This window comes from Lactuca saligna, chromosome 2 (genome assembly GCF_052625555.1).
Source record: "Lactuca saligna cultivar CGN05327 chromosome 2, ASM5262555v1, whole genome shotgun sequence".
NCBI lineage: Eukaryota > Viridiplantae > Streptophyta > Magnoliopsida > Asterales > Asteraceae > Lactuca > Lactuca saligna.
Genome location: NC_136418.1, coordinates 138,300,383 through 138,313,437, shown reverse-complemented (window position 1 = coordinate 138,313,437; position 13,055 = coordinate 138,300,383). Strand labels below are relative to the sequence as shown.

At 35.8% G+C, this 13,055-nt stretch overlaps 2 protein-coding genes across 2 annotated transcripts; both read right to left on the bottom strand.

Moving 5' to 3' along the window:
* Nucleotides 1–1,968: 1,968 nt before the first annotated feature.
* On the bottom strand, nucleotides 1,969–4,097 carry LOC145029122 (putative protein phosphatase 2C 47). Its single transcript, XM_078977742.1, has 4 exons — nucleotides 3,373–4,097; nucleotides 3,094–3,279; nucleotides 2,803–3,008; nucleotides 1,969–2,712 (listed from the first exon to the last, which is right to left on the bottom strand). The coding sequence occupies exons 1-4, from the start codon at nucleotides 3,574–3,576 to the stop codon at nucleotides 2,157–2,159; spliced, it is 1,152 nt and encodes a 383-aa protein (XP_078833868.1). The 5' UTR covers nucleotides 3,577–4,097; the 3' UTR covers nucleotides 1,969–2,156.
* A 3,639-nt stretch (nucleotides 4,098–7,736) lies between these two features.
* Nucleotides 7,737–8,261, bottom strand: LOC145030142 (uncharacterized). Its single transcript, XM_078978557.1, has one exon. It carries the CDS (start codon nucleotides 8,259–8,261, stop codon nucleotides 7,737–7,739), a length of 525 nt encoding a protein of 174 aa, XP_078834683.1.
* Between the last annotated feature and the right edge of the window lie 4,794 nt (nucleotides 8,262–13,055).

The following is a 13,055-nucleotide window of genomic DNA, read 5'->3' as shown; positions in this document are numbered from 1 at the left end:
TTAAAATACATGTCAAACTCAACAAACTGTAATTTATATTTCTTTTATATGTTCTTTACATTTATAAAATAATTGAATCATTTAACAAAATATTATATTTACTTTTTAAAATTTATTAGTAATTATATTATATAATTTTTTAAAATTTTATTTAGTTATTCAAAATAATAATTATTTTTATGATCTTTCATATTAAGTAACCCGGACTAAACAATACACAATTTTTAGGCTTATATCATAAAATTTTAACATCTAATTTTTTATGTATTCAAATCTTTTTTAAAACTATATTGTATAATTGTTAACTTCAGAGTACATGCACATATTTCTAACGTTCAACTAAACTATTTCCGATCAGCTCATTTAAAAAAACTCATAATATACATTTATTAATTATTGTGGAGGATGTTTTGTTGTTTGTTTTTTTATTTATTTTAATGAATGTGTTCATGTATTTGTCTTATATTATCTTATATTATATAATAGAAAATTCAAAAAAATTATGTCATATCTACTTTCATATAAGGTAGAAGTTTTCAACATGACTTAGAATGGTAATTCTATGATTGTATTGTAGACCATGATGTTTTATTAGTCATGAAATGAAATATATATTTACTTTGTTTATATTATTTTCGTAAATTCAGTCACATTATTTATAATTTATTCTCTTGGATCTATATATATGATTATTAACATATATAATTTGTCATATGGTAATGTTATTTCATGATTTATTGGGGTGGTATGTTATAATATGAAAAATGATGTTTTAGCCTACAAATTTTTCTTCTTCTCACAAATCATGCACCAAAAGTAATGGTTTAATAAGAATAAATTATTTTTACAACCCACATGTTTGTCTTGTGAGTGCGTCACAACTTCCATGTATATAATAAGAATAAAGCTCCAAAAATGATATATGTTGCATTATACAAACTCATGATTTTTATATGGCTTCAGCTCTATGGAGTAAAGGGAAGTGCAGATCTGGAGTGTTAGGATGATAAATAAAGGCTTTGCAGCAAGCTAAGTTGTACCAAAACTGAATTTTCCAGGCATACGAGAAAAGAGTCTAGCCGAGCATATTTGTTTGGTAGTTTGTTGATCCCGGAAATCTTGTACTCAGAGTCACGGATAAAGTGGACTACCCAGCTTGATACTTGGTGGATGACCTCCCGTTCTTTCTAGTGGCTTTTTCCCGTCCCTATTGGGACCATTCAACCTTTTCCCAACCAAACATAGGTAGAAGCTCTCTATCCCATACACGGCGGTAAAATAGGTGAATTTACATATATAGTTAAATACTTACAAATTAAAAAGTTATTAAAAAAATGCAATATTACAATTTATAAGTTTTTCTAAATTAATGATATATTATTTTATTACATAATCAATTTTTTAATTCTATTTAAAATTAGCACTAGTAGGTTCTATGATTTTTAACCTAGTTTAGTACCCAATATGTTTCAACTTTGGAATGAATCGGACTGCATAAAAAAAGTTGGAGTTTTAAATTCACCCAAAATTCATCCAACATAAATACCTTTTTAGCCCTAGTTTGTATGTTGCTTGATTTTATAAGAGTTCTCGTTCAAACCATAATGTTTTGTGCCCTAACTTTTTACCTCTAATTAATTTAGTTATTTTATTACTTTTTTTATAGATTCGGGTTTATATTTTTATCTTTTGGTTCAAATTTGTTTGATAATCTGTACAAAGTGTAAACATGGATTGATTTGTATGATGATTGGTATAAACTATAAAATTTGTCATGTTTAAATAGAAAGGTTAACTAATGATTTACTCTTAGTCAAACAATTTATCCCATCCAAAAGTAAACAATATTATACATACAACACTATATTCATCAGTTCAGCCATTGTATGAACGACTAATGGAAAAAACTGCCCCTTATCTTTACATAAAATATCCTTAAGAAACTATATAACAAGTTAACATGCAAAAGAAAGAAGGCTTTTTGTAGAATTAACACAATAAAAGAATAACAAAATGAAGCTACTTAGAGATAGAAATTTGACTAATTTCCACCTAAAACAACCGAAATCAACAAACACCAAAACCCTAGGACTAAAACCTTTACACAAGAAAACGCATCAACGTTCAAATGTGATGTAAAACACCCTTCAAAACATTCAAACGTGATGCAAAACGCCCTTCAAAACATCCAACCCTTCAACCGATATTGTCCTCCGATTCCGCGATCTTGGTATTTCAATCTTTGGTGGTGGCTCTAATGAGAAACAAATAATGACAACCGTCAGGTTGTCACAACTGTTTCTCTTCAGAGCCTCACTAACAAGTTCTCTAGAACATTTCCCAGGATCATTATGAACCATAAGTTCTTTTCTTACAATTGTCACTGCATATTGGCTACTCATCACATCCCACAATCCATCGCACCCAATTATCACAAACTCATCTTCTTCAGTTAGGGTTACCTCTTTCAACTCCGGTTCAGAACTTAATGGACAATCTGATCCTTTTGGTCCTTTCATGTGCCAATCCCCAAGTGCACGTGCCACTGATAGTTGACCATTAAGGTACCCATCATATATCACACCTCCAAGTTTCTCTATCCTCATTTTCTCCGATGTACAACTTGGTTTATGGTCAACTGAAAGCTCAATTGCTCTTCCTCGTTTTCCAAGAACAGCTCGACAATCACCAGCATTTGCAATTATCATATTTCTGTTAATATCACAACACATATAAATGGTTACAAAAGTGTTATTTTATGTGAATGAATTGGAATATTTGGATCCTGAAAGTTTTTCTTACCTTCCTAATATAAGAACAGTCAACGCAGTGGTTCCAGATGAGTTATCTAGAGAGCTATGATCTGCTAATTCGTGATCGATTTTCGCAAAAGCATTCTTGACAGCTTTCTGTACCCCATTTGGGAAATTAGAGTCCTTGATTATGAACTCAAGAATGTTTCTTTTTGTGAATGATGCAGCATCAACGCCACCATGTCCATCAAACACCTGAAATAAATTGGATCATAATCGTTCTTGAACATTAATGGTCTCCGGGAATCAAGAAGTTAAAGAAGGTTTTATTAATTATTACCCCATAAAATGCTCCACTTAAAGGGTGATCCGGTTTTGCATGTAAATGTTGTTGAAGATCATCAACACAGATAAACTCATCCTCCATATATGGCTTTGGACCAATCTCAGAACAGCTTCCTGAGCGGAACACAGGTAAAAACACACAACTTACATTCTGTGGTGACAGCGGCCCTTTTGGTGATTTCTATGAAAAGAGGAAACAAAAAATAACCAGAAAGTATGAAAGATTGATCAAGATAGAAAAAAGGTGATGAACAATGAACAATTATTTACTCACTAGATTAGAGGTGTCAACCAATAAAGCCTCGCTGAGACTATGTCGAACAGGTGGACCATTTCTTGGAGGCTTAGCAAACTTTGTTTCGCTCAAATGATCAAAATCCTCAGGATCCTCATCTTCTATCATAGCAGGCATACATTCTCTTGAATGTGGATTATCCAATGAGGTACATTGAGGCCACACATCAGTCCCAGGACCCATTTCTCCTTTTCACTCAATCCATGATCGATCGTATGCATATAACAAATCTTCTTCTCCTATTCAATCTGGACAGTTTGTTCATCAACAACCCATTTCGGTCTCTAAAGCATATCAATTATCTTTCTTTTTTTAACCTCGAAGTAACTAACCCTTGATCATAAAGATAACACTAGCCCAGAAATCGAATTCTTTAGACAATCCTAGACCGTAGCCTTCCATTTCCTGGAATTCGTAAAGCGTTAAGCACAGCCACATGCCAAAGATCATTAAATTCTTGACCAATATCAACCTTTCTATTTGAAGATCAAAGCAAATCAGATTTTTCAATCGAAATTATGAAAAACACGGCAACAAGAAGATGCAATGTTGCGGAATTCAAGAAGAAAATGGGGAAATAAAGTGGAGAGAGGTGAATCGATTACGAAAACAAAGTAGCAGAAAACGGAGGATCATTAAGAGCGCTTTTACGTTTATGTGCGTAAAGTACCAAGATTGGATCCCTTTTTCATTCATGCAAGGTCGGATTTATAGGAAAGGGCAAGGGAAATCTGACGCGTGGATTGAATGTATTTATGTAACCAACCAACACGAAGAACATTTTTTGCCCTCAAAATAGGCCCCATTACCAAAATTAGGGAAATGTATTCGAGGCAGACGAGAGCTCCAGTATTTCGTAAATTGGCAATGTTTAAAGACAAGGGAAAAATGTAGATGAGGTGTTGATCTTATTTTTAGTCTAGCATTGTGTTTATTTCTCTTTTCTACGGATCACTAAAGAAGTTATCTATTTTGTATTTTTTTTTTTCTCTCCAACAACATCAAAGAATCATATAATTATTCAAGTATGTTTGTTAAACATGTTATCATTGATTTTTTTGATCTAGTTTATTTTTAACTGAATATAAACTTCATAGGGATTAAAAAAAATAGAAACTATCTTCTTACTCTTGCTTCCGTTATATCAACTATCATTAAAGAGAAAATGACACATATAACCCACAAACTTTCTAAGGTTGATCATTTTAGCCACTTAAGTTTTTTCGTAGCTTTATGAGGGAACTAAGTTGTGGACAACCTATCATTTTAGTCCATTTACTTGTTTTAGTCTGTTTGGATGACAAACATCTGTGCACTAAAATCTTCCACTCTTTCTCTTTTATGTAGTCAACAAAAAACAATCAACAATTTTTCATTTTCTCTGGTTCGAAAAGAGATCTCACACACAGAAAAATATTTCCTTCTTTCTTCTTCTCTTTTTCTCAAAAACAAAACGATGCCTTATGTTTTCAGTTATGTGAAAAACGATAGAATGGGTGGTGGTTGGCTGGTGATGCCAGACTGTAAGAAAACGAATGTAGAGGTGGCGGTTTCGGTTTGTGAGAAACACGAATGCAACAGGTGGCTTTATTGGCGGTGGTAGCTTTGAGTTAAACTGGAGGTGGCAGTGGTTACCGGTGTTGGTTTGGCGATGGTAGAACTCACAGTGATGTTTATTTCGGTCACAACAGGTGGTATAAGGTGGTTGTTTCCTATTTGGAGGTTTGGCTATGGTGTTGGTGGTGGTTTTTAACGAACGTGATGACAAATGTTCCCAGGGTTCACATGTGGTGGTTTAAGGGAGCCATGAAGGTGGTGGCTAGGTGAAACAATGGAGCTGAGATATTCGGTTGTTGTATTTATTGAGGTAAGTGGAACCAGAGGTGGTAGGCTTCGGCTATGGTGGTTTACGAGGGTGAGATAAGGAGGGGTTGCAACGGGGTAAAGATCTGTCGATGGTAATGGCGGTATTGGTGGTTGAAGTGGTGGTTAAAGGTCGTTATTGTTTCCGGTTGAAATGTGTTTCGATGGGGGTGGTATACAGAGTAGGTGGGTCGAGTTGGTTGTCAGTTGTGGGGTTCGGTTGATCTCAGGTGGTAGTAATGTTGGTTAATGGGTGGAGTTCGGCTGGAGTTCTTGGGTTTGGCAGGGATGGTGTAAGGATGGTTTAATGGTGGTATAAGGTGGAGTTTGTGAGCTTGGATGTTGGAGGGATAAAGTGGTCCGGTGTTTCAAGAGGTTATACCTCGACAACAAAAATATTGATACATAAGCAAAATTCAAAGTCAATACGGGAGAATTGGTCAACAATTGTCAATGTAACCGGGTGACCCTTTCATTTTGGCTAAAAATTACTTCGTTTCTTCATAAAACCATAGAAATAATTTAGAGACTAAATTAACAAACCTTAAAAAATTTATACGACATTTATATATATTATTTTCCCGATCAGTAAACCGTATTTAATGACCAATTCTCAACTTATATCTAGATAGTGGCAGTGCGACCGATGTCATGCTCAAACATTATTTATATCATTAATATAGGAATACAATATTCAATGGTGCCTAAGATAATTGGTCGTGTACAGAGACTATACATAACAATGCCTAAACAAACACCTAAATTAGGAACATCTTCAATGAAAACTTTATTGAGGGATCAAATTTTAATAATCGATTTCAATGTTTTTTTTTTTTTTACTATTAGAGTGACATGTTTTTTTGGGTCAATAATATTAACATCTTATATTCCGTTAAATGATTTTTTTAGTTTTAAGTTTAATACGTTTAACCCCTTTTATTTAACAATGTTTCCATGTTACTTCTTTATTTTATTTAACTTTAAAGGTTTATAAGGTTTATCTGATTATTTTTACCATTTTAATCTTCAATATTACATATTAAATTCATATTGATCATTTGTTATTTTTATCGTTTTTTTATAATTATAAACATTATGATTTGATCATTTGGATGTTAAATAAAAGACTTGTAATATTTATTATTTTAAGTTCTACTACCTTGTAGCATTTTATGTTGATAAAACGAGTCATAGTTGGTGAGATCGTATGTCAAAGTACTTTTTAATTTTTTTAATCTTACATATGCCGATAAAACTAAAGTAAGAAAAGAATAGTGAAGTGAATACAATACCTCAAAAAATGAGGGCGTTAATATATAGCTGTTCTTAAGGATAATTAGCCTTCACTATAATTGTTGATAGCTTTGAATGGCTAAGATACTTCTAAGATCTCGATTCTAATGCTAGAGGGAGTGATGTCATCGAAATAGTACTTCTTCCCCGTCAAATAAGCGTCACGTCATTTTTTTTTACGACACAAGTATGGTTTCTTGCCACACCAAGGGAGTACTGCTACACTTTTATTTATTGATTTTTTTTGTTTTTTTAGCTATTTTAATTGAAACTTCTTTTTTAATAAAAAAAAACATAATTTTTCATCACTTGAAAATTAAAAAACAAAAAACATTACATTAAAAATTCAAAAAACATTACATCACACTACAAAAAAAAAAAAAAAAAAAAAAAAACGCACACACATGACATTAAAATAATCCTAAAAACTTAAAAAACACAAATAAAATAACTAAAGCAAACTACACAAAGTCGTTATCAGAGAACTCGTCTTCGGAGTCATCCGGTGGATCCAAATTAAGGTTAATGTTTTGAACTCCGTAAATGTGTTCAACCAAGTAATTGCGAAGATTATGAAATGTTTCAGTGCAGCGTATCTCTGCTCTCCTGTTCATATACTCTTCGCAACCAATTTCTATTGGTTGTCTCTGGTATGGTTTCTTCCTCATCAAATGCACATATCGCTCTTCCTTGGTCTTCAATAATCATGTTATGCAATGTGAGACATGTATACATGATTTCTTGAAGTTTTTCCTTGCCTAAATAACTTGCTGGTTTTTTCAATATGAACCACCTTTTCTTTAGAGCTCCAAAAGTAGGCTCAACATCCTTCCTAACTCTTTCTTGAGCTCTCTTGAATTTCTTTCATCTAGAACCATGTGGACACGTAAACGATTTAACAAACACAACATACTCAGGATTGATTCCATCGACCAGATAATAACCATACTTATATAGCGTTCCATGCACTTCAAAAGAAGACTCTGGTGCGAATCCATCGTATATGTTGTTAAATATAGGTGAACGATTAAGAACGTTGATGTCGTTAATCGAACGAGGAGAACCAAAAAAAAACATGTCAAATTCACATATCTTGTGATGCAACTTCTTCAAGTATGACCGTTGGGTGACCATGATCACCTCGGGTAAAATTGCCCATGATATGACATAGGACAATTTTCCCATGCCTAATGGAGACAATCTAAGCTTCCTAGCATTCCAGGAAACCCATTCACACTAGGATGATGAGCTTGCAATTGCAGGATGTCATTACGTGTAGGCTTACATAAATATTTTGGACCATAAAACTGAATCACAGTTTTGCAGAAAAAGTGGAGACTGTCTCGTGCGATCCTAGCAGACATCCTACAACTTTCGTCTAATGCATCAGGAGGAATGCCATATGCTAACTGGCGAAGTGCGACCGTGCATTTTTGTAAGGGAGTGAAACCGGGTGTACCTCTAGCATCGTAGCATTGTTGAAAAAAACTGCACTCCCTCGTTACATCTTCAACTATACGTTCGTATAAACCTTTGAACATTCTGAAGCACCTACGAAAATAATACCCTTGAAAAGTGGCATTCCCTTCAAAATAGTCTTGCACCAAATGTTGGTTGGCTTCTTCACGATTTCTGGAAATATATCTTCGTGTTCTCCGTTGAGAAGTAGCAATTGCGTTGTTGCATACAACATTGTATGTTTGTTCCGCCATTTGAGCACACACAACAGCGGTATCAAAAATAGTCTGAAATTCTTTAGAAGATGAGATTTTTTAGAGAGTGTTGATTTTTTTTTTAAAATTTTGAAAGAGAGAAGAGATTGTATTGTGGTTAAAAACAAATGAAGTGGATATGTATATATAGGAAAGAAAGGCAAAAAGAAAAAAAATTAATTACTCCAAAACCCACATTCAACAGTCAAATATCCATCTACCAATCACATGACACGGTACAAACTAGCTGTAGTGCAGCCAAAACCGCGCAAGACCGCAGTCTGGGGGCAGTGTGTGCGGTCCAGGTGGCACAAACCGCGGTCCCAGGCCGCAGCCACACCGTATAGCCTAAAGATTACATGTAATGATTCCTGGAAATTTTATCATAAACATTTTTGTGATTACATTGAAGAATGTGTAAGAATGAACAACAAAAAAGGTAAAAAACAAAGGTAAAACACATGTATTTATACTAGACATTCTCAATAGTTATTTTCCTGAGAATATGACTTATTAAGGTAATGAACTTTTCGGTTTTTTCACATCTGGGCAACTATTTTTTTGTACACATCTAGGTAATGAACTTTTTGGAAGTATTCACATATGACCATTATGACCTACCGCAACAAGTTATATCCACTCATAATGGTCATATGCAAACACTTTCAACAAGTTCGTTACCTAGGTGTGTATAAAAAATAGTTATCCAAATATGAACAAAACGAAAAGTAAGAGTAAATTACACGAATGGTCCCTATGGTTTGGGGGAATTTGTGCATTTGGTCCCTAACTTATTTTTTTAACTCGAATGGTCTCTACTGTTTATTTTTGTTGTGCGCTTAGTCCATGCCTTACATAAAAAGACTATTGTGCCATTATTAATTTACTTTTTAATTAATTTACTTATTTATGTATTTATTTTTTATACATTAAAAGAATTAATAGACCCCACATATCTGTATCTCCTCACCATAAACTTGAAACCACATTTGAGAAATCTAATATGGGTCCCATTTGTCACCAGCCCATCTCCCATCCTTCCCAACTTCTGGATGTATACTCAAGTCAAGGAGAGTCACGATGATACCTATTTTATGGATGATCAGATGCGGGAGTTCATGGCAATATTCTTCACCAAACTTATGTGATCTTCAGTATGGTCAAGGATGGTACCATGGAGATTCTGGATGAGCGCTTGGACGCTTTTTGTTCTGAGATGGTGGCGATGATGGGAGCTCCCACTTTAACTTTCCGTGAGTTCTAGGCATGTGGGGTTCCAGACTTCTTCAGGAAGAAGGACTTGATTGCGATCATGTGTTGGTTAGCAGATGTCACGAACACCTTCCATACTAGTTGTTACCCTAAGGAGGCAAAGGTCAGACATGCATCCTGTCTTCTAAAAGACAGAGCTCGAGACTAATGGGAGGAGGTTGGACATGCCTTGGGAGGCAAGGCAGTTGAGTCGATGAATTGGGATGATTTCATGACGAGATTTCAGGCTGAGTTTGCACCGGTAATTGAGGTCCAACAATTGATGAGGGAGTTTCAGGACCTTCGCTAGACTACTGAGACGGTGGCATAGATCACTGCTATGTTTTGAGATAGGGAGTTAGTGATTCCGCAGTATGTGGCGGACGAGAGGATGAAGAGGGTGAGATACCACGAGATGTTGAAGAGCGATATCAGACAGTTTGTGAGCAGATCCAGTTACAGACACTGGATGATAAGGTGACATGAGCTAGGGAAAGGGATATTGACCTGGAGATGGAGAAGAAGAGGAAGCCGAATCAGGTTTAGAGTTTTGAGGGTTTAGGCAAGAGGCCCAAGGTTTTCGACTCGAGGTTGAGAGGTCAGTAAGGTCAGGGTCGTTGCGTTATGAATGGTTTTAAGCATTCTAACACTCCTATGGTGTACATGCAACCCTAGATACCTTGGATCTATGTTTTCTCTATTATACATGCAAACTTTCAATTTTCCAAGGCATCATCCTAACTAGAATATTATGGAGTATATACAATACAAAAATCTAGTTGAATGACATACCTTTTCTTGTAGCTTGATTCCTTGGACCTTTAATAGCCTAGCACCCCAAGTGTGATGCCCCAAATGCTTCACACAACACCACCTACAATGGAGGACTTGAGAGAGGGTTCCTTGCTTCACAAAAATCGGCTAACACTCTTCTAAGCTCACTTAGGTGCCGATTTTGGTAGCCATGAGGTTCCTTATATAGTATGAACCAACTAGGGTTACACCATGTAAACCCTAATGTGCATGACTTTTCGCATTCCTTAGGCTCCATGGGTTTTAACCTCCATGGAGTATCCATGGGTCATCACATGGGTTTAGCCCAACATAAAGAACTATGGATCATAAGCACACTTTATAAGAATGAATGATTTACACAATCAATCCCCATATATTTAACTAGTCTCTTTTGGTTAGAAAATTAATTCCAAATTAATTCTTGATCAATACTAATTAAATAATATGATTTCATATTAATATATTAGAACTTATAATATATTAATAAATCATAAATATCCTCTCCTTACAAGTCTATCCTTACAATTTTTTCCAGTGTCATGCAACCCAAATGGAACATGCTACTCTCGGATCAAGTATATACAAATTATAGTTATGGGCTTAGACACTAAATCCAACAGTCTCCCACTTGGATAAGTCTAATAACAATAACTGCAAGTACGACTTAAAATACCGACTAGCAATCGTAGCTCTTAAAAGCCTCTGTCGAACTGAGATGCTCCATTTTAGATAAGGGATAATATAATCCTCTGTTCTCAAGATATCAACCGGACAAATACATGGAACAATGCCATACTTATTGTCCAGCGGTTTGTTTCCCGATTTTCGATTTGTTGGACATAGAACTTAATCGAACACATCAATTTAGTTATGACCGGGCCCGGTACATAGGTCAAAAAAATCATCGAGGGGCCCAAGATATCGCTTTTAATCATACAAGGACTAAAAGGAACAGATAAACTTCGACTCGTATGCTTGTACTAACTAGTCATCAAATTGTACACAACAACACATTTTATAGCATCAAGCGGTTACCTACCACAACAAGTTATATCCACTCATAATGGTCATATGCAAACACTTTCAACAAGTTCGTTACCTAGGTGTGTATAAAAAATAGTTATCCAAATATGAACAAAACGAAAAGTAAGAGTAAATTACACGAATGGTCCCTATGGTTTGGGGGAATTTGTGCATTTGGTCCCTAACTTATTTTTTTAACTCGAATGGTCTCTACTGTTTATTTTTGTTGTGTGATTAGTCCATGCCTTACATAAAAAGACTATTGTGCCATTATTAATTTACTTTTTAATTAATTTACTTATTTATGTATTTATTTTTTATACATTAAAAGAATTAATAGACCCCACATATCTGTATCTCCTCACCCTAAACTTGAAACCACATTTGAGAAATCTAATATGGGTCCCATTTGTCACCAGCCCATCTCCCATCCTTCCCAACTTCTGGATGTATACTCAAGTCAAGGAGAGTCACGATGATACCTATTTTATGGATGATCAGATGCGGGAGTTCATGGCAATATTCTTCACCAAACTTATGTGATCTTCAGTATGGTCAAGGATGGTACCATGGAGATTCTGGATGAGCGCTTGGACGCTTTTTGTTCTGAGATGGTGGCGATGATGGGAGCTCCCACTTTAACTTTCCGTGAGTTCTAGGCATGTGGGGTTCCAGACTTCTTCAGGAAGAAGGACTTGATTGCGATCATATGTTGGTTAGCAGATGTCACGAACACCTTCCATACTAGTTGTTACCCTAAGGAGGCAAAGGTCAGACATGCATCCTGTCTTCTAAAAGACAGAGCTCGAGACTAATGGGAGGAGGTTGGACATGCCTTGGGAGGCAAGGCAGTTGAGTCGATGAATTGGGATGATTTCATGACGAGATTTCAGGCTGAGTTTGCACCGGTAATTGAGGTCCAACAATTGATGAGGGAGTTTCAGGACCTTCGCTAGACTACTGAGACGGTGGCATAGATCACTGCTATGTTTTGAGATAGGGAGTTAGTGATTCCGCAGTATGTGGCGGACGAGAGGATGAAGAGGGTGAGATACCACGAGATGTTGAAGAGCGATATCAGACAGTTTGTGAGCAGATCCAGTTACAGACACTGGATGATAAGGTGACATGAGCTAGGGAAAGGGATATTGACCTGGAGATGGAGAAGAAGAGGAAACCGAATCAGGTTTAGAGTTTTGAGGGTTTAGGCAAGAGGCCCAAGGTTTTCGACTCGAGGTTGAGAGGTCAGTAAGGTCAGGGTCGTTGCGTTATGAATGGTTTTAAGCATTCTAACACTCCTATGGTGTACATGCAACCCTAGATACCTTGGATCTATGTTTTCTCTATTATACATGCAAACTTTCAATTTTCCAAGGCATCATCCTAACTAGAATATTATGGAGTATATACAATACAAAAATCTAGTTGAATGACATACCTTTTCTTGTAGCTTGATTCCTTGGACCTTTAATAGCCTAGCACCCCAAGTGTGATGCCCCAAATGCTTCACACAACACCACCTACAATGGAGGACTTGAGAGAGGGTTCCTTGCTTCACAAAAATCGGCTAACACTCTTCTAAGCTCACTTAGGTGCCGATTTTGGTAGCCATGAGGTTCCTTATATAGTATGAACCAACTAGGGTTACACCATGTAAACCCTAATGTGCATGACTTTTCGCATTCCTTAGGCTCCATGGGTTTTAACCTCCATGGAGTATCCATG

What these genes read in the sequence shown, in the direction of transcription:
- LOC145030142 (XM_078978557.1), bottom strand. Translation starts at nt 8,261, where the DNA reads ATGGCGGAACAAACATACAATGTTGTATGCAACAACGCAATTGCTACT.
- LOC145029122 (XM_078977742.1), bottom strand. Translation starts at nt 3,576, where the DNA reads ATGGGTCCTGGGACTGATGTGTGGCCTCAATGTACCTCATTGGATAAT. An exon ending in TGGTTGACACCTCTAATCTA is followed by an intron (nt 3,280 to 3,372) that starts GTGAGTAAATAA and finishes CTCTTTTCATAG; the next exon opens with AAATCACCAAAAGGGCCGCT. An exon ending in TAAGTGGAGCATTTTATGGG is followed by an intron (nt 3,009 to 3,093) that starts GTAATAATTAAT and finishes AATTTATTTCAG; the next exon opens with GTGTTTGATGGACATGGTGG.